This window comes from Dicentrarchus labrax, unplaced genomic scaffold (genome assembly GCF_905237075.1).
Source record: "Dicentrarchus labrax unplaced genomic scaffold, dlabrax2021, whole genome shotgun sequence".
Taxonomy (NCBI): Eukaryota; Metazoa; Chordata; class Actinopteri; family Moronidae; genus Dicentrarchus; species Dicentrarchus labrax.
Window position 1 is genome coordinate 8,459,320 of NW_026136716.1, and position 23,714 is coordinate 8,483,033.

At 40.7% G+C, this 23,714-nt stretch overlaps 2 protein-coding genes across 3 annotated transcripts in view; one reads left to right on the top strand and one right to left on the bottom strand.

The window, feature by feature from the left end:
* Window positions 1-355: 355 nt before the first annotated feature.
* Window positions 356-4,186, bottom strand: LOC127378844 (ATP synthase subunit beta, mitochondrial). Its single transcript, XM_051428128.1, has 10 exons — window positions 4,019-4,186; window positions 3,003-3,176; window positions 2,722-2,896; window positions 2,398-2,519; window positions 2,091-2,275; window positions 1,826-1,984; window positions 1,578-1,700; window positions 1,213-1,425; window positions 923-1,124; window positions 356-826 (listed from the first exon to the last, which is right to left on the bottom strand). Exons 1-10 carry the CDS (start codon window positions 4,119-4,121, stop codon window positions 729-731), a joined length of 1,554 nt encoding a protein of 517 aa, XP_051284088.1. The 5' UTR covers window positions 4,122-4,186; the 3' UTR covers window positions 356-728.
* Window positions 4,187-11,167: 6,981 nt separating this feature from the next.
* LOC127378511 (collagen alpha-1(XXVIII) chain) overlaps window positions 11,168-23,714 on the top strand; it is a 31,583-nt gene continuing 19,036 nt past the window's right edge. For both annotated transcript variants that reach the window (XM_051427393.1, XM_051427394.1), the window contains exons 1-14: window positions 11,168-11,430; window positions 11,579-11,736; window positions 13,418-13,992; window positions 15,923-15,943; window positions 16,032-16,094; window positions 18,126-18,179; window positions 18,296-18,340; window positions 18,486-18,512; window positions 18,967-19,011; window positions 19,303-19,347; window positions 19,730-19,783; window positions 21,014-21,082; window positions 21,192-21,260; window positions 21,823-21,891. In XM_051427393.1, coding sequence (XP_051283353.1) covers window positions 11,586-11,736; window positions 13,418-13,992; window positions 15,923-15,943; window positions 16,032-16,094; window positions 18,126-18,179; window positions 18,296-18,340; window positions 18,486-18,512; window positions 18,967-19,011; window positions 19,303-19,347; window positions 19,730-19,783; window positions 21,014-21,082; window positions 21,192-21,260; window positions 21,823-21,891 — 1,287 coding nt within the window. In that variant the 5' untranslated portion in view covers window positions 11,168-11,430; window positions 11,579-11,585. The remainder of the gene's footprint in view (window positions 11,431-11,578; window positions 11,737-13,417; window positions 13,993-15,922; window positions 15,944-16,031; window positions 16,095-18,125; window positions 18,180-18,295; window positions 18,341-18,485; window positions 18,513-18,966; window positions 19,012-19,302; window positions 19,348-19,729; window positions 19,784-21,013; window positions 21,083-21,191; window positions 21,261-21,822; window positions 21,892-23,714) is intronic.

Genomic DNA, 23,714 nt, shown 5'->3' on the forward strand with positions numbered 1-23,714 from the left:
GTAGCTAAAACACTCTTTGGTTCATCTATTGAGTTTCTGCTGCTTATGTAGGTCCAATTTAATTGATTATATCAATAGGAATTATATATTGCTGAAGATAGTAATTCATTGTTAACCTTATTGTCCTTACTGGTTTCCAATCATAATCTGCAGAAGTCCTGCGTAACATTTATTCTCATTTTCTTATTCCTCAAATTCTTCGACGATCACATCAACTTGTTAATAAAATAAAAATCATTGCTGTTCAGCAAATAGTTTTTAAAATATTGGAAACATTTTTAAACTTAAGCCATGACAGTGGTGAATGTTTTGGTACATACAAGTTTAAATGTTTCTGAAACAAACACTCGTCCAGTTCTTTGTCCACCGTTTTATTTCAGTACGAGACAAGCTGCAACACAGTTCAGAAAGCGTAACATGGCTCAAGACTGCCATCTTGTGGTCAGAGTGGATAAGGACAGCCATTTCATGAAATGCCTCATTAGGAACAAGATTCTCAGCTACAACTATTAAAGCCTATTAGGAAATATACAGTTGACAAGCTGTTTTGTGTAAAGACAGTGTTTTATTCCATCTTCCATTGGAAACATTAAATAGAACTTTCTTTTAAGATGACAAGACAGGTACATTTGTATTTTGACATGTTTTACAAACCAAGTGCTCCTAACCACAGGACCCCCCTTCTCTTTCCGTTTCTCTCCCCAAAACAGTTTAGATTGTTTGGATGTTTATGAGTGCTCCTCAGCCAGCTTCTCAGCCTTCTGAACGACTTCTTCGATGGGGCCGACCATGTAGAAAGCCTGCTCGGGCAGAGGATCGTACTCACCTACGAGGAAACAGGTTCAAAGGGCAACGTTAGGACTACAAGAGGGGCAATTTAACTATTTAAACAAGTCACATCACTGAACTCTAATACACTTACCAGCAAGGATGCTCTTGAAGCCCTTGATGGTCTCCTTGAGGGGCACAAGCTTGCCCATATGGCCAGTGAAGACCTCGGCCACCTGGAAGGGCTGGGACAGGAAACGCTGGATCTTGCGGGCACGGGCCACAGTCAGTTTGTCCTCCTCAGACAACTCATCCATACCCAGAATAGCAATAATATCCTGCAGGGATTTGTAGTCCTACAGAAGGAAAGTAAAACTGGTTAACCTGATAAATGTTCTGTTGGTCAAATCTAAAGTAGAGCATTCAAAAAGTAAAGTCCCAAACCTGGAGGATTTTCTGCACACCACGGGCGACATCGTAGTGCTCAGCTCCGACAATGTTGGGGTCCATGATACGGGAGGTGGAGTCCAGGGGGTCGACAGCGGGGTAGATACCCAGCTCAGCGATGGCACGGGACAACACAGTGGTGGCGTCCAAGTGAGCGAAGGTGGTGGCAGGGGCAGGGTCAGTCAAATCGTCAGCGGGCACATAGATAGCCTGGAGAGAGAGTTGAGACCTGGTTAATCTTTGTTCTAACAGTTTCCCAAAACCTACACCATGAAACATCTACCAGCACTTATTCTACTTATTTAAAAAGGTTTAAACAAACAGGACGGCCATGCACTGGATCAATGTAGCTCCATGTTTACCTGCACAGATGTGATTGAACCCTTCTTGGTGGTGGTGATTCTCTCCTGCATGGTACCCATGTCAGTGGCCAGAGTGGGCTGGTAACCCACAGCAGAGGGGATACGACCCAGAAGGGCAGACACCTGAGAAGAGAGGACTTCAGTCAGCATCACGCCTGCCAGTCAACATTTAAGTTAATTAAAAAATTATAACCCAACAACCTCATTTGAACCCCCATTAACTGCTTTTATAAACTTGTGTTACAGACCTCAGAGCCAGCCTGTGTGAAGCGGAAGATGTTGTCGATGAAGAGCAGCACATCCTGACCCTCCTGGTCACGGAAGTACTCTGCTACGGTCAGTCCGGTCAGAGCCACTCTGGCGCGGGCACCGGGGGGCTCGTTCATCTGTCCGTACACCAGCGCCACCTAGCAGAGACGAGAGTTGAGGTGAGTGGTTGATGTCTGATTCTGTGCCATAGTAAACATGCCAGTTTCTGTGTCTTGTGGAGGCTAGAAAAGAAAACCCCTTTACCTTGGAGGTGGTGTCCTTCAGGTTGATGACACCGGACTCAATCATTTCATGGTACAAGTCGTTTCCCTCACGGGTACGCTCTCCCACACCGGCAAACACAGAGTAACCACCATGGGCCTTGGCCACATTGTTGATCAGCTCCATGATCAACACAGTCTTGCCCACACCGGCACCACCGAACAGACCTGCGACCATGAGATGCAGAGGATTAGTTCTACCAAACGGCTTTAAAAGATTCCAGTATCAAATCACCAATCCTGGCCGTAGAACTCCAGTCGTGAGCAAACATTAACGTGTTAACACGTACCGATCTTTCCTCCCTTGGCGTAGGGGGCCAGCAGGTCTACCACTTTAATACCAGTCACCAGAATCTCCTGCTCCACACTCATGTCAGTGAATTCAGGGGCCTCAGCGTGGATGGGTGCAGTCCTGTGGAGTGAAAAAACACAAAGTACTTATTAGAAAGTAAAACTCAAATAGACGGTTAAAGTTAAATATGTCTAACTGCTTAACACCTTATTCTCACTGCCTCCTGCAATTTTACTTTAGCACCGTCAGTCTATAAGACTTATTTTGCTTATTGTTTATTTATATAAACGTAATAACTGATTTATTTTCAAAGTGAACTCACTGCTTGGTGGAGATGGGACCCCTCTCGTCGATGGGCTCGCCGATGACATTCATAATCCTGCCCAGAGTCTCGGGACCCACTGGGATTCTGATGGGGGCACCGGTGTCCAGAACTTTCTGTCCACGGACCAGACCTTCAGTACCGTCCATAGCAATGGTACGCACTGTGCTCTCCCCTAAAAGCATCATAAAAACATTTAAATGTATTGGCTACTGTTTAAATGTTTCCTGTCTGCTCATATGGGTACAGGACTGCTGAAGGTTATCTAAAAAGTTGCTCACCAAGATGCTGTGCAACCTCCAGGACTAGCCTGGACTCACGGCCGGCGACCTCCAGGGCGTTGAGGATGGGAGGAAGGCCCTCATCGAACTGGACGTCGACGACGGCACCGATGACAGCCACAATGCGCCCGGTGGCGACGGCGGCAGCGGCGGCAGGTGCGACATAGTCCCTGCCTGTAAAGTAGTGCAGACAGTGTGCGCATTTAGACCAGTGCCATACATGCGTACTTCACTCATGACCTTGTTATGCAGGTGGTATCCATTTATCTCAGATATATATGTGCATGTCGGCTGAAAAGCACCGGATACAGCAGGCAGACAACTGTCTGGTCTCTGAGTCTCAATGTCAACTTACAGCTGTCGGCTAAACTGCGAATTGGCTTTAAAAACCACTAAAATGACCGACTGACGCAGTTTAACAAAAGCAATGCGCGCAGCTGTGTGAAACACAAGTAGATTATGATTAGTACAAACTATAAACAAGCCATTTCCCCTCCTAAATAACGTTAACGTGGAGAGACTCCACATATGAATGAAGTGCAGGACATTCAAAAGGCAAATACGTTTCTAATGCATCATAATCTTCATGCTTTATATGTTGCGATCCGAGTTCAATGTGTCAGTGGGTAAACACTGCAGATGACTCTCTAACCTTGCTCATGTGTTAGCCAGGCTCCGCTAAACTCACCCAGTACCGCTACCACAGTCCTCATGTCATTACACAAAGGTCATTACTGTTAGCTCAACAAAAACACAGCCTGCTCATTATCTGAGGCGTGGCACCTGTCAGTAGCGACAAACACGCACATGTGATCACTTAAAACATCGTGAAATCGCTTCATCAGTCTTCATATTTTACATTTTAATGTTAAGGCCTGCTGTGCCGCCGGCAGAGCAGCCAGCGTGTTGCTAGCTAGCGTTAGCATAGCCCCTGCCCTTCTCATGACAGCCGCGTGGATTAAGTCCTTTCTTCTTCGTACGCTTTCGGTCAAAACCACCGAGTGTGCGGGACTTACGTGAAAGGACGGCTGGGGATCCAACGAGAGCCTTCAGGGGCTGGACCCCAGGCTTAAGAGCCTGCAGAGCCCCGGTGCAGCAGCGTCCCACAGCTCCCAACATTGTCAAAATGGCTGAAGGTGGAAAGAGACGGAGGAACTTGCGGCTTTATAATGAATGACCGCTGATGCGAACTGCGCCTGCGCGTAACGTAAAAAGGCCACACTGAGCATGCGTAGACGTTAAGCGCGTCCAGCTGACATTCTGCCCTCCAGAGCAGAGCTGGCCTACTTGACAGTCAACCAGTCCAAACAAAGGGTTATATGTATTATGGATTAACATTTAAAGCAGCCAGTCAATCAGTCAGACCCAATTAATATAGATATACATGTGAACACATGGTTTAGGCCTTCTATTTGTTCTACTGTACCATTTGTACACAATGTCCCATATTAAGGGGAGTACGTTTTCGGCTGCTGACATTTGTTGTTCATGTCTGGAGTCCTTATTTGGTTTAGGTCACTAACAGAACCCTCATTCCCCAGAGAAAATGCAAACATGTCCCCAAGTTGTTCATTGCACGTTCAGACTGAAAAGTCGAGGACTCTGTCTGTGTTTACAGAGCTTGAACTGAATCATAAGACATCGCTATGTTTTACCTCAAGGGTCTCGGTTGACCTCACAGTGTCAGTGGTTTAGACTTAAAACAGTGGACCTGCGCTGACTACACAGCCAGGCTGGTGGCAGTGGTGGACAGTACTTTTAAGTAATGATCATGTAAACTTCAGTAGAAATATGTGTACTTTTTATTCTACCCTACAGCTGCAGATAAAAATGTTCTATACAAAACATATAATCTTAAAACAGTTGTAGTTACTTTGAAGATTAAGATTTGACAAACATATAAACACTGTATAAAATACGATGCATTCTTAAAATTGTAATTATTCAGCAGTTTTAAAAGGTAGTTAAAATGAACTCCACCTCGACCAGCTACAACATTAATATGGGGCTAAAGCATCAATGATACTAATCAAACAATGCAATATATAAAATTACATAACATCATATAAGGGCAGTTCAACTTAAATGTGTTATAATCTACCTCTATACTTTAATTCCTACTTTGATTTATAACAGTAAGAGTATGTTGACAGTATGGTGGTACGATGGTGGAAGTATTTATTCAGATTCTTAAATTAAAAGTAGTAATATCATATTTTAAAAATACTCAGTTATATGTAAAAGTCATGCCTTCAATTCAATTTCACCTAAGAAATATAGAAGTATTTTCAGCCTTTCAGATTATTATATTACTGGAGTATTATTAATGTGTGAACAGCATTTTAATATTGTAGTGGGTCAATCTTGAGCCAGTTTATCTACTCTATAAACTATTGTATAGTTCAGTTTAGAACAATTATATTTAAAAAATATATTTTACAAGCTGATTATATGTTTTGTACATAACATTTTTATTTGAAAAGTAACTGTAGCTGTCATAAATGTAGTGGAGAACAATACAATAACGTACAAAACATACAATATTTGCTCCTGAAATGTAAAGTAAAATGGAGACACTCGAGTTAATCTTTTTCAGGGCAGACATTTTGACACACACATGTCAAACCAGGAAAAGCTTGATGTAATTAATAACATTACAACAACAACAACATATAACAACATCAAGGGACAGAGAAAGTGTTAGTTATTAGTCAAAATGTACAATTATAGTACAAAACATTACAATAACATTAATTGATTTCTTATATCCTAACTAAAATATCCAGTACACTATTCAAATTAATAAGTGATACATACTCTACATTATAGTTAGGAAGGTGTGTGTGCAGTGTAAGCCTAGAGCAGTGCATCCACCATATTTACACTAGAGGGTGCTGTTGTACCAAAAGAGACTGTGTAGAGGACTGTTTTTAGCAAGTGTATGAACAAGAGAGTGTGTGTTATTCATTTTATAAGGTTTAAATCATCCATTTGTCTCAGCCTCAGTTTGAACAAACAATGCTATTTGATAGAAGTGTCTGTTGTCTATGAGTACGAGTTTCATATAATTAGTTTTTTATCAGCACAATATTCTGAGATAAGATAAGACATGATAGACTTTATTGATCCCACACTGGGGAAAATTCACTTGTTACAGCAGCTCCAGATGTGCAACAAAGCAGATGATATACAAAAAAGGAATACACATTAAATAACAAAATAAAATAGAAGAAATACAAGATATCAAGAAAAAAAAATAAATTAAAGAAGAATTTGGATTGTATGCAATAGTCTCAAAAATGTGTTTTCTCCTAAACTCATATAAACTCCAAAATTACATCACAGTGTCAGATATTAAGATATCTGTTTACTAATTAATGTTTAAAGATTAGGACTTAAAATGTTCACCGCTCATTATCTACTGCAAACACCCCACATAAAGCAGAGTCAGAGGTATGTTCAGTCAATGTTTTGAACAAATCAGATACAGCCCTCATTTAAAAACATAATTGTTAATGTATTTGATAATGCAGTGACTGATTGCATGACTCCTCCAACCCACTGATAACTATCTGACTCTCTGCAGGCATAGATACATTTCTACTAGTCTGTATTTGTCTGTGAAAACACAGCACATACCAGTATCTGAATTAAGCATCCTGTGCATGCCCCAAAGTAACATCTGATGAGTGATGACTGAGAATACTTTGTGTTTCCATGATTATGTAGTTTTTGTTGTTGGATTATTACAAGTACATACAGGAGTCGACGCAGATCATCTCTAAATGTCACTTAATGTCACAATATCTTGTGATGAAAGTTGCCATATAGTAAAAGGAGCAATGTTGAGATCACTTGGCAGTGTTTCCCAAAAAGGATTTCCATGTATTATTCCTCTGTGTTTAGAAAGATTGAGCTTGTGTTGCAGTTACTGTAGCTACAGTGATCAGGTTGAATGAGTTCACAACAGTGGGAGAGGCCAGGTGATGCAAGAATGGACATGTTCCTGAGCAGGATCCAATGCAGCACATGCCAGTGTGGTTACCATTTTAAACAGGCCTGCCTCTGCTATCATTAGAAAAGTTTGATGAACTACGTTATGGTGTGGGCTGTGGAACAATAACCTTTATTCAAACCCTTACAAATGTTTCCCATTCCAAACAAAATGCTGCAGCTGTGTATAGTCAGGTTCGTACTTGGGACAGTTTGACAGCAGGAGACCTTTGACCTCCCGCAGACATGTTCCATGCCGTACTTTCTTTCAAGATTTTTCATCAAAGACCTCAGAGGTTATGAGAATGCAGAGCTCATGGTGGTCAGCTGAAACAGATAGTAGTTTATAATCCCACACAGGTGCAGTAGTGTTTGTGAAGGCTTTTCTGTTTTTTTCTGGTCTGTTTAGCCTTGCTAGCGGCATAGCTCCAGGCAATGTAGCAACATCGGTCTTTGGTCCAGACTGAAATATCTCCTCAGTTATTGGATACATTGTCATGAAAGGCTGTGCAGACATTCATGGTCTCGAGAGTATGTAGTGGTTTTGGTGATAATAACTCGACATAATGTAATACTTTTTCTCTTCATTATGTATCAGCATCCACATTTTGTAAACATCTGCCACATTTTGTAATAAACAGCATGAATGCAATGCGTAACACATTAGCCACCACATTCTGTTACATAATGTGGTTTAAATGATGTTGGATAGGGTTCCCCAAAAAGCTTCAGCTTGTTCAATATGCAGTTCATAAAAAAGTGCAACTCCCACATTAGCCACCACATTATGTGATAATTTATTACAAGCTGTGTGGAAATGTGTTACACATTATTAAATGCGACAGATTATTACAAAATGCAGGTGTTTTACATAATGAAGTGAAAAACATGATGCAGTCTTTTTACATAATGTGTTACAGGGCACTTACAAATCATAAGAGCACGAAATTAACACTCAAAAGACTCTCAGATATATAGTGAATACATAGCGATGTCAGACACAGCCAAAGACCATTGTCAACCTGTTGGAGAGATTACCGTGAAATCTGATACCTGCATTCATGATGCCCTCAGGATTGACATGTATAACTTTGATGATCCATTGATTTTTTTTAATCTGTGCAAATACCAACATGACCAAATACTTGCAAACACTGCTGCTGTACTCAATGTCTACAGCCAATTAGCAAAAGTTGTCATGCTAAGACACTAAACTGGACATGATAAACATAACATCTGCTAAACACCGGCGTGTTAATGTTGTCACTATCAGTCTGTTAGCACGACCTCAAAAGTTATCTCAAAGCACAGCTCCAAACAAAACCTGTTTTAAAGTCATTTATGCATTTTATCTGGGATTTAACAACTCTAGCTGAATGTTTGTGGCTCAGTAACCAGTAACACACTCTTCTGATATGCCATGACAGTTACACAATAAGGATTATTTTCAGTTTTTTCAGTCTGAGGTGCAGCTGTCAGCCCCCATTTAGATCAGACTGGTATGAAAACTTGTTGGGACATACATATCTTCTTCGTCGCTCCGAGTTATCTTCCAGTCTTATGATTTTCCGTTCACCCATTAACCATCAACACCACTGATGTCAGTGGCGTTCTCTGCGGTGCTGTAACTGTATGTTGAAGGAACATGCATTATCTTGTAAAAACCGTGATTAAACCAAATGTCACAGGAAAGATACCTGGAGGGGTTAGAGAATATCAAAGAGCTAAGCGGTGGCTTCCGCAGTGTTATAAAAGAAAGCCTCACTCTTGTTTTGTTTTCCCTCCTCTCTTCATGCCACACACCTTTCCGAAGGAAACCATTTGCTCATTAAATTAAATTGTGTGGCATGACATAAAAAATGCCATGTCCTGTTCTTTATTGATGCCCTTTATTGGTGTCTGCATCGTTGTGCTCTTTTAGATAAGACCATCTTCTCGTTGAATGAATGTCACGTAATTGCTGTGTGGGGTCTTCTAGGAGAAAGCCTTAAAGCACACTTATTTAAGCATTTCTGCTGCGAGAAAAAAGCAAAGTGAGAACAAAAGCAATAACAGGTATTGCTGCTATTTCAGAATACCTAACCTAGAAATTATGTGGTTTTCAATTCAGATAAGGTATTTCATATTGAAATTTTGCGCTATGCTGTGTCCTAGTTTTGCCATATATTGTGTATTGTGCACCAGAAAAAGTGTCTAAGCCATAAAAGTTTGATTAATTTAGATGAAATAACCAAAGCAGTATCACACATCAGCAATGACAGCTTCCTATTTCTCACTGCAAAGTTGATCCAAACAGACATAATATTAAAACGACTAAAATAATTCCCATAAATCCTCACTTTGCTTAATCAGCTCTTCACACGAAGGACAAGGAGCTGAACCAGATTTAAGGAGGTCCATCGTTCAGAGGGAGCATTCTTGAGTGACAGCTCACCTTTCCTTTCTTTCAGTAATGCAGTAGGCAGTAAAAACATACACCATCATCCCTGTTGCAAAGTTATATGATTCCAGTTCCAGCTTATATGGTTGCCGACGGTCTCATGGGATGTTAAGACTCCTCTGATCCAAGACTACATAGGAATTATAATAAGATTAAGGAGTTATGAGATTTTTCTTTGGTGCTGAAAAGGACACGCATCAGGTTTCAATAAAAACTGGACTGATTCTGAAGAAGTGCACTGTTATAGCCTTTCACATCCGGCTTTGAAGAGATTTCTGCCAGAAAAGAAACGTCCTCCTGTGTTAACGTACAGAACCTGATGTTTTGAATGTTGGGTGTACAGGATATATATGAAATGCATCTTGGTAGATCTCAACCATTTTGATTATATCTGAACAACATGAATGAATAAGCAATGTGCAGGAATTGTTACAGTGGTCCTACCCTTCATACAAATGTACTTATTTCTGGCTTCTGGAAATCTATGTTTACAGTAAAACGTGCCAAGAAAAAGACTAACAAATGACTGCTCCAGGTGTTTCAGGTGAGTCATGGTACACTGCTTTTGCAAGGTGTGTTGCCTTAAGGTATAAATCACCTATCCAAACTTTTCCAGCTTTATGGATTATTCTAAGGAGGGGTTCTCTTGAGCAGAAATATACTTTTAAGTAGCTAGAATAGATATTTATATAATAACAATGGATCAAATGATGAAGGTGAAAGGTGTCGCTGGTAGTAATTCTGCAGCTCCCCTCGGCTTAATGAATCTTTATAGCTTCTTTTAGCTCGTTGTTTTGGTTTTACATCCCCCAACTTTATTGTTTTGATTCATTCACACAGTTATCATAGTGCCTTTTTCAGATTTCATTACCTGCCCAGCACCACTGATTCCCCCTGACGACTAGAAGTTAGCGACTAGCTAATGAACATAGTGAGCATTTAGTAGCTGAAGAGCAAGATATTTGAGACCAAACAGGTCCAAAAAGAGTCCAAATGAATGCTAACATTGCTGTGTGCCGGATGTGTAAATAGATAACTATGACAAGACTATTTAACATTTACTAACCAGTGCAAATGTAGCCCCAAGCAACAATTACAGTATAATGGTAAATGCTAAAATACAGTGTAATAGTATCACAAGTATCAACAGGAATATCTATTTAAAGTTAGCCAACATAAGCCACCATAAGCTTCTGTTTATACCAGACCAAGTAAGACTGTAGTGTCAAAACCCCTAAGTCTACTGAATTAAAGTGTTTTATTGCTTATAAATAAAAAAAAAATTTCTGTAAGAGAAAGATTGTGTTATTTCTTTTTTCCAAATAGCATAATTGCGCTTTAAGTTTTGGCATAAAAACAGTCAAACATTTGAATCAGCCTTTAAAAATGTGTTAAATGTCTTATAAACCCCTTAACTCTCCAGAAATATTACCAGGGACACGACCTTAACGCTAACTACCACATTACACATTGAGAAAAAAAATGATAAAGCTCTGGTTGGATTTCAACCAGCTGTCTTGGTGGAAAAGGACAAATTGCTATTATTCCCAGGGGCTTTCTGTTCCTGTTTTAAATAGCATGGCTAACAAAGCATAAAAATGACACTATCTAATAAAAAGTGGGAAATGCACTCATTGTTCTGTCTCCCCAGCCACCCCTCCCACACTATCCCCAAAATGGGAGTGAGTTTAAAAAAGGGCTGGACTTCCCTTCATTTACTGTGAGCTGAGAATGGCATGAATTGGAGTCTCATGAGACCCACAATACACTCTAAACCTTTGGCAACGCACTGCTGCTGCTGTCACTATAAGGTGCCTACTTGACCCCCAGACTCTGAACAAAGATCCAACAGAGGAGGATTTGAGATGCTCAGGACATGGACTAACTCTGAATGAAGAATCTCTCCTTTTCCCTATTTGCACTTTTTCTGAATTTCTTCTCTGCCAGGAGAGCTTTACAGAGCTGAACATATTGGAGACCTAAGTCAGCAACATTGTGAGTTATGCATGCTTGATGCCTGAGTGTCACACACTCATGCTTGTTAAAGCTTGTTCTCTGACTGTGTGCAGGATTTGTGCAGGAAGGTATTAAAATGTGAAGACGTGTCTTTTTTGTCCATCACTGTCTTCTCTTTATCTCTCAGGGAAGTCATGGTCCCGTCAGTGCACTGGCTCCTGCTACTGTGGGGATTTCAAGGTCTTTTGGCACAGGACTATGAAGAAGACTATGAAGAAGAGGTGGTGACCACCAGGAGGAAGAGCAAACAATTGCCATCCAATTCCATACCACAAAATGGCAAAGGTAAATCTAAAGTTGTCTCCTTTTTTAACTTTTTTTCCAAGGCCTCTTTGTTGGCTTTTCCCCCCCCCCCACCGATGCTCTTTTTTTAAAAGTGGAGAGGAATGCAGGTGGCACATGTTTCACGTTTTTTCATCACCAGAAAAAAAAAAAAAAAGGTGCTGCCACAGGTGAAAAACTAGAACATGATACTCAGCAAGGACATTGCTGGAGGATGCAATCCACTTGGATTGATCATATCTCTTAGGTTTCTCCGAGCCATTCGTCTCCTGTGTGACCGTTCAGTGCTCTGTTACCCAAATGTTTTATTCGCTCAGAATCTTGTTTCCCCGGGCACATTCTCTCTCTGACATATTTCTGTGAAGATTAATGTGATTTATCCTCAGCCTATATTAGATCTGTGACCTCCTTCCATTGCTGAAGGTTGGTGCAGCAAGTTGAGTTACTTTTATTTCCTCTTCAAAATTATATGTCACATTCATGAACTTATCACACTTCTCTTGAAAAGGCATCAGCCTATAGGGCCTAAACAGTCAATAAATCACCTTTACCCCTTCTGAAGGCTCCACGGATAAAAATTCCTCCCAAACTCATGAAATCAATTTGTCTGTGATCTGTTGGGTCTTTATATTGGGCTAGATATGAAAGTAGTAAGTGATATATCATGATTGAAAAAAGGTCTCGACAGCCAACTTGGCAACAGAAAATACAGGAAAAATACATTACATCCGGTTAACTTGGTCATTTGTTAAGTCAGAGGTTTGTTATGAAACCTATCGCCAGCTTCTGTCTAATGATAAAATACCAAAATGTAATTGCAGAAGCTCCTCTTAAGAAAAAGTTGCTTGGTGCTCTTTGCTCGTATGGATTATGACCCGAGTGAGAGGAATTGTGCTTATTCGCTTCCTTGCCAAGAGTTCGATAAATATGAAGCTAGTGCCAGGAGACAGTTAGCTTAGCTTAGCACAAAGACTAGTTATAGAATAGTTATCCTGGCTTTATCCAATTGTAACAAAATCCATGAATCAATACATTTACGGCTCACTAATCATATTATATCTTGTTTCTTTATTTCATACGCTTCCTGTAGTAACAGGACTCCAGGAATCATCGCTCCCAACCAAGAAACTGAACTTATAACTCCCTTTTTACAAACAAACTAATGGTAATTAGTGAGCTTTACAGGTGCTGGTGGGAAGACTTTACTACCTTTGGACAGAGATAGGCTAGCTGTTTGCCCTTGTTTATAGCACACAGACATGACTGAATGGTATCAGTCCTTCATCACACTCTTGGAAAGAAAGCAAATGAGTGTATTTCCCAAAATGTCGAACTATTCCTTTAGGCAGTAATTTTCCATCCTGCAAGAGATACTTAAACATGTTAAACAGCTATTTTTCATTCAATCCATGGTTTACTTTCATGTTTCATGACGGCCAATAGAATAATCTTCTTAGCTGCCTTATGTTCTGTGATACACAATGTAAGAGCTCTTTTTGTTGACCTATATAATCTCACGGAAGCAACATTTTTGAAGTGCATTATGGATAAATACCACTGAATCTGCTCCCAGACTCAGTGGCAATTTATTTGTATTTGCATCTGATATTTTTGCAGAAAACCTAACAGTGTAATTTCTGGGAGACAGGTTTTACAACTCTTACTAACTCTTCTTGGTTCTCAGCACTCATCGATGAAGACTGCAGTTTGGAGTTGGCTTTTCTGATCGACAGCTCAGAGAGCGCCAAGGACAACCATGCCCAGGAGAAGCGATTTGCCTCAGACGTGATGGACCGGCTGCAGGGCCTCAGGCTGCAGACCGGTCAGGGGCTCAGCTCCCGTGCAGCCCTCCTTCAGTACAGCAGCCATGTCATCATAGAGCAGACCTTCAAACAGTGGAGAAGCCCTGCCGACTTTAAGGCCAGAATCGCTCCCATCGTGTACATCGGCCATGGCACTTACACCACCTACGCCATCACCAACCTTACCCGTATTTACCTGGAGGAGTCGACTCCCAGCAGCATCAAGGTTGCCGTTCTGCTGTTTGACGGAATCTCACACCCCAGGAACCCAGATATATTTTCAGCTGTGGCTGATGCCAAGAACCAGGGCGTCCGCTTCTTCACCATAGGCATCACACCTGAAGCCAACGAGCCCACCAATAAAGCTCAGCTGCGGCTAATTGCTAGCTCCCCAGCCTCACGCTACCTTCACAACCTGCAGGATAGAGGCATTGTGGATAAAGTCATCAAGGAGATTGTGAGTAAAAGATAATCTTACTTTGATTTGTTTCAGATTGAATGTAGAATTATACACGGTGAGATCACTCTGTCCATTCATAGTCAGCTTTTTAGTTTTTAATGTGCATGACTGTCGTTTAATACCACATTGTTCCTCTAACAGAGCAAAAGTTAAATTTACCAGCAATAAAATTCACCTTTGTTTAATTTAATGCACTCTGAGGTTTTGCTACCACACAGCTTTGCATGCTCTGATATGAGCGGGAGGCTACGGAGACTTAAGTCAGAAAACTAGAAAATACGTAGCGTTGTTTGATGGACACTGAGTCAGCCTGCTGAGTTCATGACTCCTCTCAACTTGAGCTACTGTTACCCACCTTTTTACTTTTCTGCCAATGTTTTGTTGTGTAACAAAAGATACACAATCTCACTTTAAGTGGGAGTTTAATAGATTCCTCCCTATTCATCAGCTTTTTTCAGAAAGGTGTCACAGAGATCCTTTTCATTTACAAATGTGTAAATTCCTCAAAGTCAGCTCTGTGAATACATTTTCATTCATCAGACTTGCACATTATCCATTTTCAAGCTCAAACATTCCTACATTTCTTTGGCACTTACCTTTTGTAAAATTGCATGTATGTTTGATGCTTGAGGCCGGTGATTTATAACAGGTGGATGCTTCAAAAAGTCATTATGCAGACTTTTGCCAAAAGGATCAAATGTCAGCGTCTTTTACTTCTCCATGAACCCAATAAGCACTTCCCCTGTGCTGTCTTTGACACCACCCACTGCTATGATCTCTTGGCATATTGCATCCCTGATGTACACCTGCTGCCTGCTGCCATAGTAACAAGCCTGCTGTCATCACCTAAGTCATCGAAAATGAGTTTCACTCTGAAATCAGCAGTTGGCAGAAAAAATGTGAAGCTCTGTGATTCTCCTTTGGTCATGGCAAAGTTCTTTATTTCCAAATGTTTATCTTGACTTCGGTGATTGGGGTTACTTTCATAAACCGACAATAAATTTCCACTAAGATAATTAGAACATGTGCTGCACAGAAAGACCCTGCAGACACAACCAGGCTGTTGGCTGTAACATATGCTCTGCATTAAAACTCTTTGTGGGAAAACTAGGCGCAGTAAGAGCAGGAACCCAGCAAGAACATGCATGCACGCTACATCATTCAACCAGCTCCTCAAGTACCACTTCAAACTAGGCTTACTGTTGACACAGGTGGTACACATCCAAATATGATAAGGAAAACCTTTATAGAAATCCTGCAGTGAGGCTCCAACAGCATTGAACCTGACAGCCTGCATTCTGCTGGCATGCAAGAGCCCAGCAGCAGCCAGTCCACAAGCATCTCATTTCCCTGTACAGGCAGCATCTGTATGTCATAAGCAAGTCTTTGTCACAGCTGAGTCTTTTATCTTCAGTCCCAGCATTCAACTGCATCACTTTGTCTGAAAACGGACAGACTGTCTGTTCCCTACTACGGAGATATCCCCTGGATGCTTAGAGAGGCTATTTTACTGATCAATGCATGTGGTTTGTGTTTAGTCTCACTGGAGTTCTGACCATTGTCTCTTGTGAAAAGAATGTTTTCAAAGTAAAGAAACCTGTAGGGTGAACATTTAGGTAAGAAGTGTGTGTTACAAGAGGGAAGTGCTGGACGTCTACACACAGAATGAGGTGGATAAGGGTGAAGAACATTTTACAAACTGAACCCAGGCCAGCAGTGAACAGGTTTAATTGGGTGTTTGGGTAGCAGGTGTTTGCAGCTCCAGTCTAATCCTACAGTGTAACTTTGAGACCAGAATTAAAAGCTTAACTCTGGTTTTGTATTAGGCTGGTTTTCTTGGATCTCTTTCTGTACATTTCTGCTGGTGGGGTATATATGAACCATATGGAGTAAATGTGACAACATTCTTGTGTTTCTCTCTCCACAGACGGCGCTGGCGGATGAAGGGGTAAGTCTCCAGACTGCGGTCTTTCCGCACATTTCTTGATTCATGTTCCCGGATGGCTCGCCTGACTCTTCTTTCCCTGTGTTTGAAGTGTCCTCTGGCCAAGAGCAAATGTGCGTGTGAAAAGGGTGAGAGGGGACCCAGCGGCCCTGCTGTAAGTATTCCTCCTACCCAGCACTGACCTGTGGAGCCCCAAAGGGTTAAAGCTTACATAAATAAATAATTATGATTATAAAGCAATTATAAATCATTCTTATTTTCAAAATAACAGAGTTTTATAGGACTTAATTCTGTTTTATTTGATATTGAACACTCTGTGGTTCCATATTGGCCCTCCTCTGCTACATACAATAGGATCAAATCTCTTTTTGAAAACCACATATATTCTTCTGCTGCCCCTAAAAAGACAATTACCCCAAACTGGCTGCCTTTGAAGCGCTGTAGAGAACAACTCAGCTGACAAAGGCACTCTTCATGCTAACAGGCTATATAATTGCAGGGTTTTGGGGGGGGGTTTAGTAAATCGTGTGGTTTTGAGGAGCTCTATTTCCCTGCAGCAGTAAGAGTAAAGAAAATGCCTTACATTCCTCATACAGTTTATTGAGAACAGGCCTAAACAGATATGTACATGGGAAATCAGCAGAATCATGTTTGTTGAAAGAACTCAGCCACTTGGGATTGTCTGAGGACACATGCTCGCTAGATAAGATGTTACATGCGTGACTTTCTTCGCCTGCCAAAGCCATGTCGTGATGCGAGGACTCCTTTTATTACACAGAGAAGGTCAGCCACAATTAGACGTAGTGGTTTTGCTTTGATGTATTTTCACAGGATGAGAACAGAGTAATTACCCCCTTAAACCTAATGCTCCGAACAAAAGCTGTTTCACATCACGGGCAGCAGGCGCTCACTGACGGAAGCAGTGTGTGCAGACAGACGCACACGGACAGGGAGATACTTGAGAGATAAGAACATGCACAGTCCACAACACACACGCATGAAAACAGGCAGAATAGCCAGACAGTTATTTGGGTAGGTCCTCTCACACACATGCAGACAACTTAAAATCCCCTGACTCATCTGCTCCCAGACTCAGTGGCCTTTATCCATGATGCACTTCAAACACATTGCTCCCGTGAGACTGCATAGGTCAAGAAAAAGAGCTCTTACATTGCATATTGCAGAATATAAGGCAGCTAATAAGAAGGAAGAATATTCTATTGGCATTACATGAGACAATTATTACAGCTGTGTCTCCTGGAGGATAAAAAGTCATTGCCAAATTGCCTAGAGTTAGATGTAAAGACTGATACCGCTCTTATGTCTGTACATTAAATGTGAAGCTTGCAGCTAGTTAGCTCAGCTTGTACAGACTGGAGCAGGGGGAAAACAGGTAGTCCGTCTCGGTCTTAGGTAAACAAAATCTGTCTAATAACACCTCTAAAGCTTGTTATTATTTTTACTATTTCTTTTATATTAAAAAACAAAGTTGTGTATTTCTTATTCTAAGTTAAACTAACCGGCTGCTGGCTATAGCTTCGTGATACCATCCTCTCATTTAACTCTCAACAACAAAGCAGAAATGGATTATTGATTGATACTGTATATACTGTGATTTCAGATGTATATCCTGCTGTAGCCTGCAGACTATGTCAAAAAACTATTATATGTAAGTAAGGAATAGGTTGACATTTTGGAAATACGCTTATTTGCTTCCTTGCAGAGTTAGATGGATTGATAATACTAACATCTGTATAGTAAATGAAGCTGGAGTCAGGAGATGGTTCTTAGCATAAAGACTTGAAACAGCTAGCCTGGCTCTGTCCAAAGGTAACAAAATCCATCTGCCAGCATCACAAAGGCTCACTAATTAACACGTTATCTCATTCATTTCCCTAGAGCCAGGCTTCCTGTTTCCTTCTACTTCCAGTCTTTATGCTAAACTAAGCTAACCAGTTGCAGGCTGTAGCTTTATATTTAAGTCATACTTACAGATGATTTCATGCATCTCCAGAAGCTATATATACGATGCTGTCATGCTTTTCCCTTTAAGCTCTGAAGAAGGCACACAATTGCTGAAACATCAGTTTTATACTGCAAACCCATCAATCTAAAGTTCCTGCTTTCTTTGCAAATGATTGCACTTGTTTTCTGCCTAATGGTGCTTCCATGACTTTCTCTACAGGGGAAGAAGGGTCGATCTGGAGAAGATGGAAGCCCTGGCCCAAAAGGACAGAAGGTGCTGCCTCTTCATATTACATACAACTATCAGTTACATAATACAAACTTACTGTTGCTGGCACCAACCAGGATGGTTGCATTTCCTAGTAAAACTAAAATCCCTCTTTCCTGTAGGGCGAGGGTGGGCTGAGTGGACTTCCGGGTCGGGAAGGATCCGAGGTGAGCTGAGGGTCTTAAATGAAGTAAAGTCGACAATTACAGTATAAAAACGTTATAAATAATAATTTGTCTAAAAGGAAAGTCTTGTTCTGCTTGGTTGTTGCCTGTCTCCCCCTTACTTAACATTACTGTTTTGTACACACAGGGAAAACCGGGATACAAAGGAGAGAAGGTATTGTATGGATTCTGCTGCTAGTATATATCTCACTATGGCCCCGTGGTTCATAAGTGTCAGGTTCCCACGCTAGTGTAAAATCTGCAACAGTGAGAGAGGCTGGAGAATTATGTTTTCCAGACCTGATAAAGTGCATTAAAAGGAAGCATACACAGTTAAGAAAATATCATGCCATTTTATTCTCCTTTTTTCATCTGTGTTTAATGTCAAGTGTCTGTAAGTATCTCTAGTTACTTTCCTTTTGAAGGAATTACTTGACGTAAATCCCATGTCATTAGTTGTTGGAATAATGGGTTTTAATATCCCTGCCAGGAGCGGGTTTCCAAGATAAGGTGTTCCTTGGAAATTGCACAACATTGTTATAGGATAGCTATGGGATTTGATTAGAAGTCTAAAATTATGCAAAATGATGCTACGCTACTTCACTAAACTGCTTTTTATTCTCTTGCAGGGAGAGAGAGGGGAGTGTGGCACACCTGGAATTAAGGGAGACAGAGTATGTTGCCCTTTAATGTTCATGTGTAATTTGCTGTTTCAATTTTATTTTGTTTTTGTCATTTCTTCAGTGATAACGTCAGAATCCTTTTTTATCAGAGTGAAATATAAATGACCTCAAAGAGATATAGTTTTATTTTACGGTGATCACCAGTTACAGGTCATTCTCTATACTACTACTTTTATTTACCACTCTGTCATTATAACACACACAACCCTGTTAGGATAAAAGTATTGTTTTGTATTGATCACCATGGATTATGAATTTCAAGCAACTCCTGTTCTGTTCTAGGGACCTGAAGGTACCGTTGGCCCAAGAGGAAATCGTGGACTCCAGGTAAAATCTACCATTATTTTTATCATAAAATCCAATTGACCCTTCGCTAAGGCTTTTTCCCCTTAGCTAGCATTGCTACACCTGTCAAGCTAGCACAACACATATGCATTTTACGGTAATAAAAAAGGTATGGCTTGTAATGACAACTGCTGGCAGAAGATTTTATTATATATATATATATATATAAAAACAAATTAACACTAAGTCTGTGAACTGGTTGAAAGCAAGACAAAGGTTCAAGTTTTGCTTTGCTCCTAATTCATAATCCCACAAAATAATGTAGTAGTTCATGTTCAGGGTCTGTTTAATCCTTGATAATCTATATTAACTGCTGCTTTGCAATACCTGCTTTGTAACTCTCTCACACCTTTTCACAATTCAGGGTCTCTCTGGTCCACCTGGCGATATCGGACCTGAAGGTTCAATGGGTAAAAAAGTGAGTATTCCTCTGTCTTGATGCTTTTGAAATTGCTTTTTGACATGCTTGAACCAAATTTTTGAAATCTGGGAAGTGTTTAGGTACAAAAGAAAACTAAGAATGTAGTAAATCAAACTTTTTCCTCACTCCACTACATCAGAGTGAATTCACTTTGTGTTTTTCCATAACCAGATGCATGTCTGAAGAAGACTGGGTCTCTTGGTCTGGTTTGAATTAAGTCTCTTTCATAGTTGTATCAAAGGGCCATCGATGTCAGCAGATTCACCAGCACAAAGATAATTAATAACTTCGCTACCTGCAGAGTGTCAAAGGTGAAAAATGAAATGTGTTGCTGCATGTGGAAGAATATAAAGTGGGGAAAACACGTGCCATAATAAAGTGTTCTTTCTGTTCCTGAGATGTTTCTCTCAGAATAACATTACACTCACGAAGTTGACATTTAAAATGTGTTTAGATTAAATCAATTCATCACGAGCATAAATAACATCACAAATGTCAAGTAGCCCTACAAACTGATTACACTGATCGGGTGACCATACATTTGAACATTTATGTGTGAGTTATGATCTATCGCCACTGGAACGTTTGAAACCCCTCACTGAAGCACCTCATCTGTTATTACCTTGTCAGCCTATTTGTCTGTTCATACTTTTTAAGCTCCGTGTTATAGCTGCCAATTCTGCCATGAGCCAACACTCCCCACCAAGTGTTCCCTCCTTAATTATTTTGGAAGAATGTTCATGTTGATTGTCTGGCTGTCATCCTATATCACCTGAATGGCAGACTAATGTCTGGCTTTAAACATTGTCCCAACTTGCTTGAAAGGGCAAGGGGAAAGGGGGGAAAAATGCCGGTATGCAACTAACATTTCCACGCCCTCTTCACGCCTCTCCTGTGCCCTCCTGCTGCACACCATGGTCGTGATTTACAACCTTTCAGTGAATAATTGCATTCTTTACCAATAAAGTCTTGACTGAAGGAATGAAGGAACAATAATAGTATATGTTTAAACCCCCTGTAAAAGTAGCTGAATATTAGGGGGGATAAACAGTGTGTTTGTGGGTAGTGGGTGGATCCCAAAGAAAACTGAAGAAAGTTTGTATTTTTTTTACTGGATTTGGTCGTCTGAATACCTGCACAGCTCTACCGATGTCCGAAGAACAAAGCAGTGTATTTGTGCGTGTGTGTGTGTGTATTTATGTATATTCCCTGCCTTTCTTTTTATAGGGAGAAAGGGGACTTCCTGGGCCACCTGGAATCCAAGGGGAAACAGGGATTGGCCTTCAGGGACCCAAGGTAAAGTTTGCCAACCTAATGTTTTGGGGAAAAAAAGTCATGAGAACATAATAATCCACCTGTGTCTCATCCTGTTCCTGCACCACTCTCGCTCTCTCACACTCCACAGGGTGATGTCGGTTTCCAGGGGCAACCAGGGCCTCCCGGTCCTCAGGGAGTTGGCGAGCCTGGACCACCGGTAAGAAACCATCACACACACCACACAGTATTATACGATATATAAAGTGTAAAAAAGCGTTTGTTCTAATATAACCCTGTATAGTATGTTTCAATCTTACAAAAGTAAATAGGTGTTTAAAAATTAGGATATTCACATTAGAGTGGAAATAAAAGAGTCTTGAGGTACGCGTTTTGCATGGGTGGGCGCAGTATTTACTGTACTAATGTGAATACACCTCAACCGATGAGTTTGGGAAAGATAACACTATCTTGGAAATGAGTTTGGAGTTGTTGGAGTGAAAATCAAATACAGAGCAGGACAGAGTAGCAACATCTTGGCTCTCACACATTGGATGTGCCGGTCCTTAACAGAGATATTTCTAACCTGTAATCCCACAAACTAATGTAGTGAGTACGTTACTGGTATGTGCTCATTGGGTTTGCTAAGTTACTAATGAAGGTAGTCTTAGTCCTCACATACTAAGTATCGCCGTTATCACATCCACAGGCACCTGCCGTGACCAGTTAAGGTTGCTAATGATCAAACAATTACTGTTACTGCATTGTTTTGTTTTCCTCAGGGGCCTCAAGGGCCACAGGGAGGCCAAGGAGAGAGAGGACTTATAGGAGAAGGTCTGCCTGGGCCAAAGGTGAGTTAGTGTTATTTAATGTCTCTCTTGGGGGCTCCATGGTGAGCCTTTGGGGTTTTTCCTGGGAGGATCACGCACTGCCAGTTAAGAGCTTATGAACCTTCTTGACCCCATTTCAATTCCCCTTCTTCAATTCACCCACCTGCACAAAAGCCCCGTCTGGGCTCCAGATTCGAGGACGTAATGACATGTATGGTTACAAGATATGATAACACATCACAGAGGTGCCATAAATTCACAAACAGTGCAGCGCAGTATGGCTCTCGTTACCTCATAGTATGATCCGGTCTATTGATCGTCCCTGCTAGAGGACACAAGAACATGCCAGCGCAGAGTGGAAGATGCAGAGATAACACAGGAAAATAGCCAGGACACCTCAACACATGATAGAGTGAGTGACGCAGTGAGACAAAGGAAAGAGTGAGTCTGTTCCTGCGTCTGTCTCTTCTCAGGCTGTACACACTCTCTCGTACGCTAACACACACATATTGTCCCTCTACCACATGTGGACACACACACACACACACACACACACACAGGTGCACACACACACACACACACACACACACACACACACACACACACACACACACACACACACAGGTGCACACAGAATCCATTCTTTATACCTTTAAAAGATTGCTCTTTGTATTTTTTTTTTTCTGGGAATGTGGGTTCTCTTAGTGAGCTGAGGTGCTTACAACTAGAATTCCAACATTACACATGTCAGATATATTGAGGCCAAAAAGATAAAGACATTCATCATTTCACCACTAGAATCTGTAGTGCAGAGGAAATTCAAAGGGGGAACCTTCCTTAGTAGAAACATGTGTCATAAGACATGTACTAAAATGTGTAAAAATGAAATCTAATCAATTAAATCACTTAATATGTTATCTGTCACCTGTAATTTTATCACAGAAAAACACAGTCTTAGTGTAAAATAGATTCATAAATGTCAAACAGACACCTGTACGTGCTGCCATGTTACAGGCACTCAATCTGAACTTGTCCAGGAGTTTGATGGCTTGATCAATACCTTGATAGATGGGGTGCAAATTTTGATTGAAACCACGATTATCAACAGTTGAGACTTTCTCCTGGTTCCATTTTTAGTAACAGCTATTAAAATACAGCATGTGATTAAGTATAATAAAAACAAATGTGCAGTGGCAATATATCAATATATAGATTAAATTCCTCATCCTGTTTTGGAAGATGGCAAAAAATATGTACTACCGTTACTACTATCTTTGCCAACCTCACCTAATTTTACCATCCTGCCGTCAACCATCTGTCTGATTCCATGTGAATGCAGCATTTGCGTCGTCATTCATGTGCCATATCCTTTCACTATAAGCAGTAGGTTGCTTCATTTCAATTATTCACATATGGATAACATAGCAGAACTAAAATGTGGATCATGTCCGATACCAAAATAACATAATACACGGTGTGTGACTGAGGCTTTAGTGAATCTGCAGGAATAGGCCATGATCACCATAGTCCGTCCATGTTAGACTCATGGCCTCATTATTTCTAATGCTCTGGCAATAAAATGTTAATTTTAATCCAGTTGTGTAAAATCGGCCCTATCCCAGCATTTATACCCATCAGAGCTCCTTTAATGCGTTTTAATTTTTGAAGAGAAATATCTACCAGATTTAATTTAATGCTTCGATATTTTTAAACATCTGCCCCAAAGCCACACCAGCTCTCAGCACTTATGAACTCGATATAACTGTAATTGCACAGCCTCACTGCTTTGTAAAATGTGAGGGCTTCTTTTCAAATTGTAGACCAAACCCTTTGGTTGTTTTGAT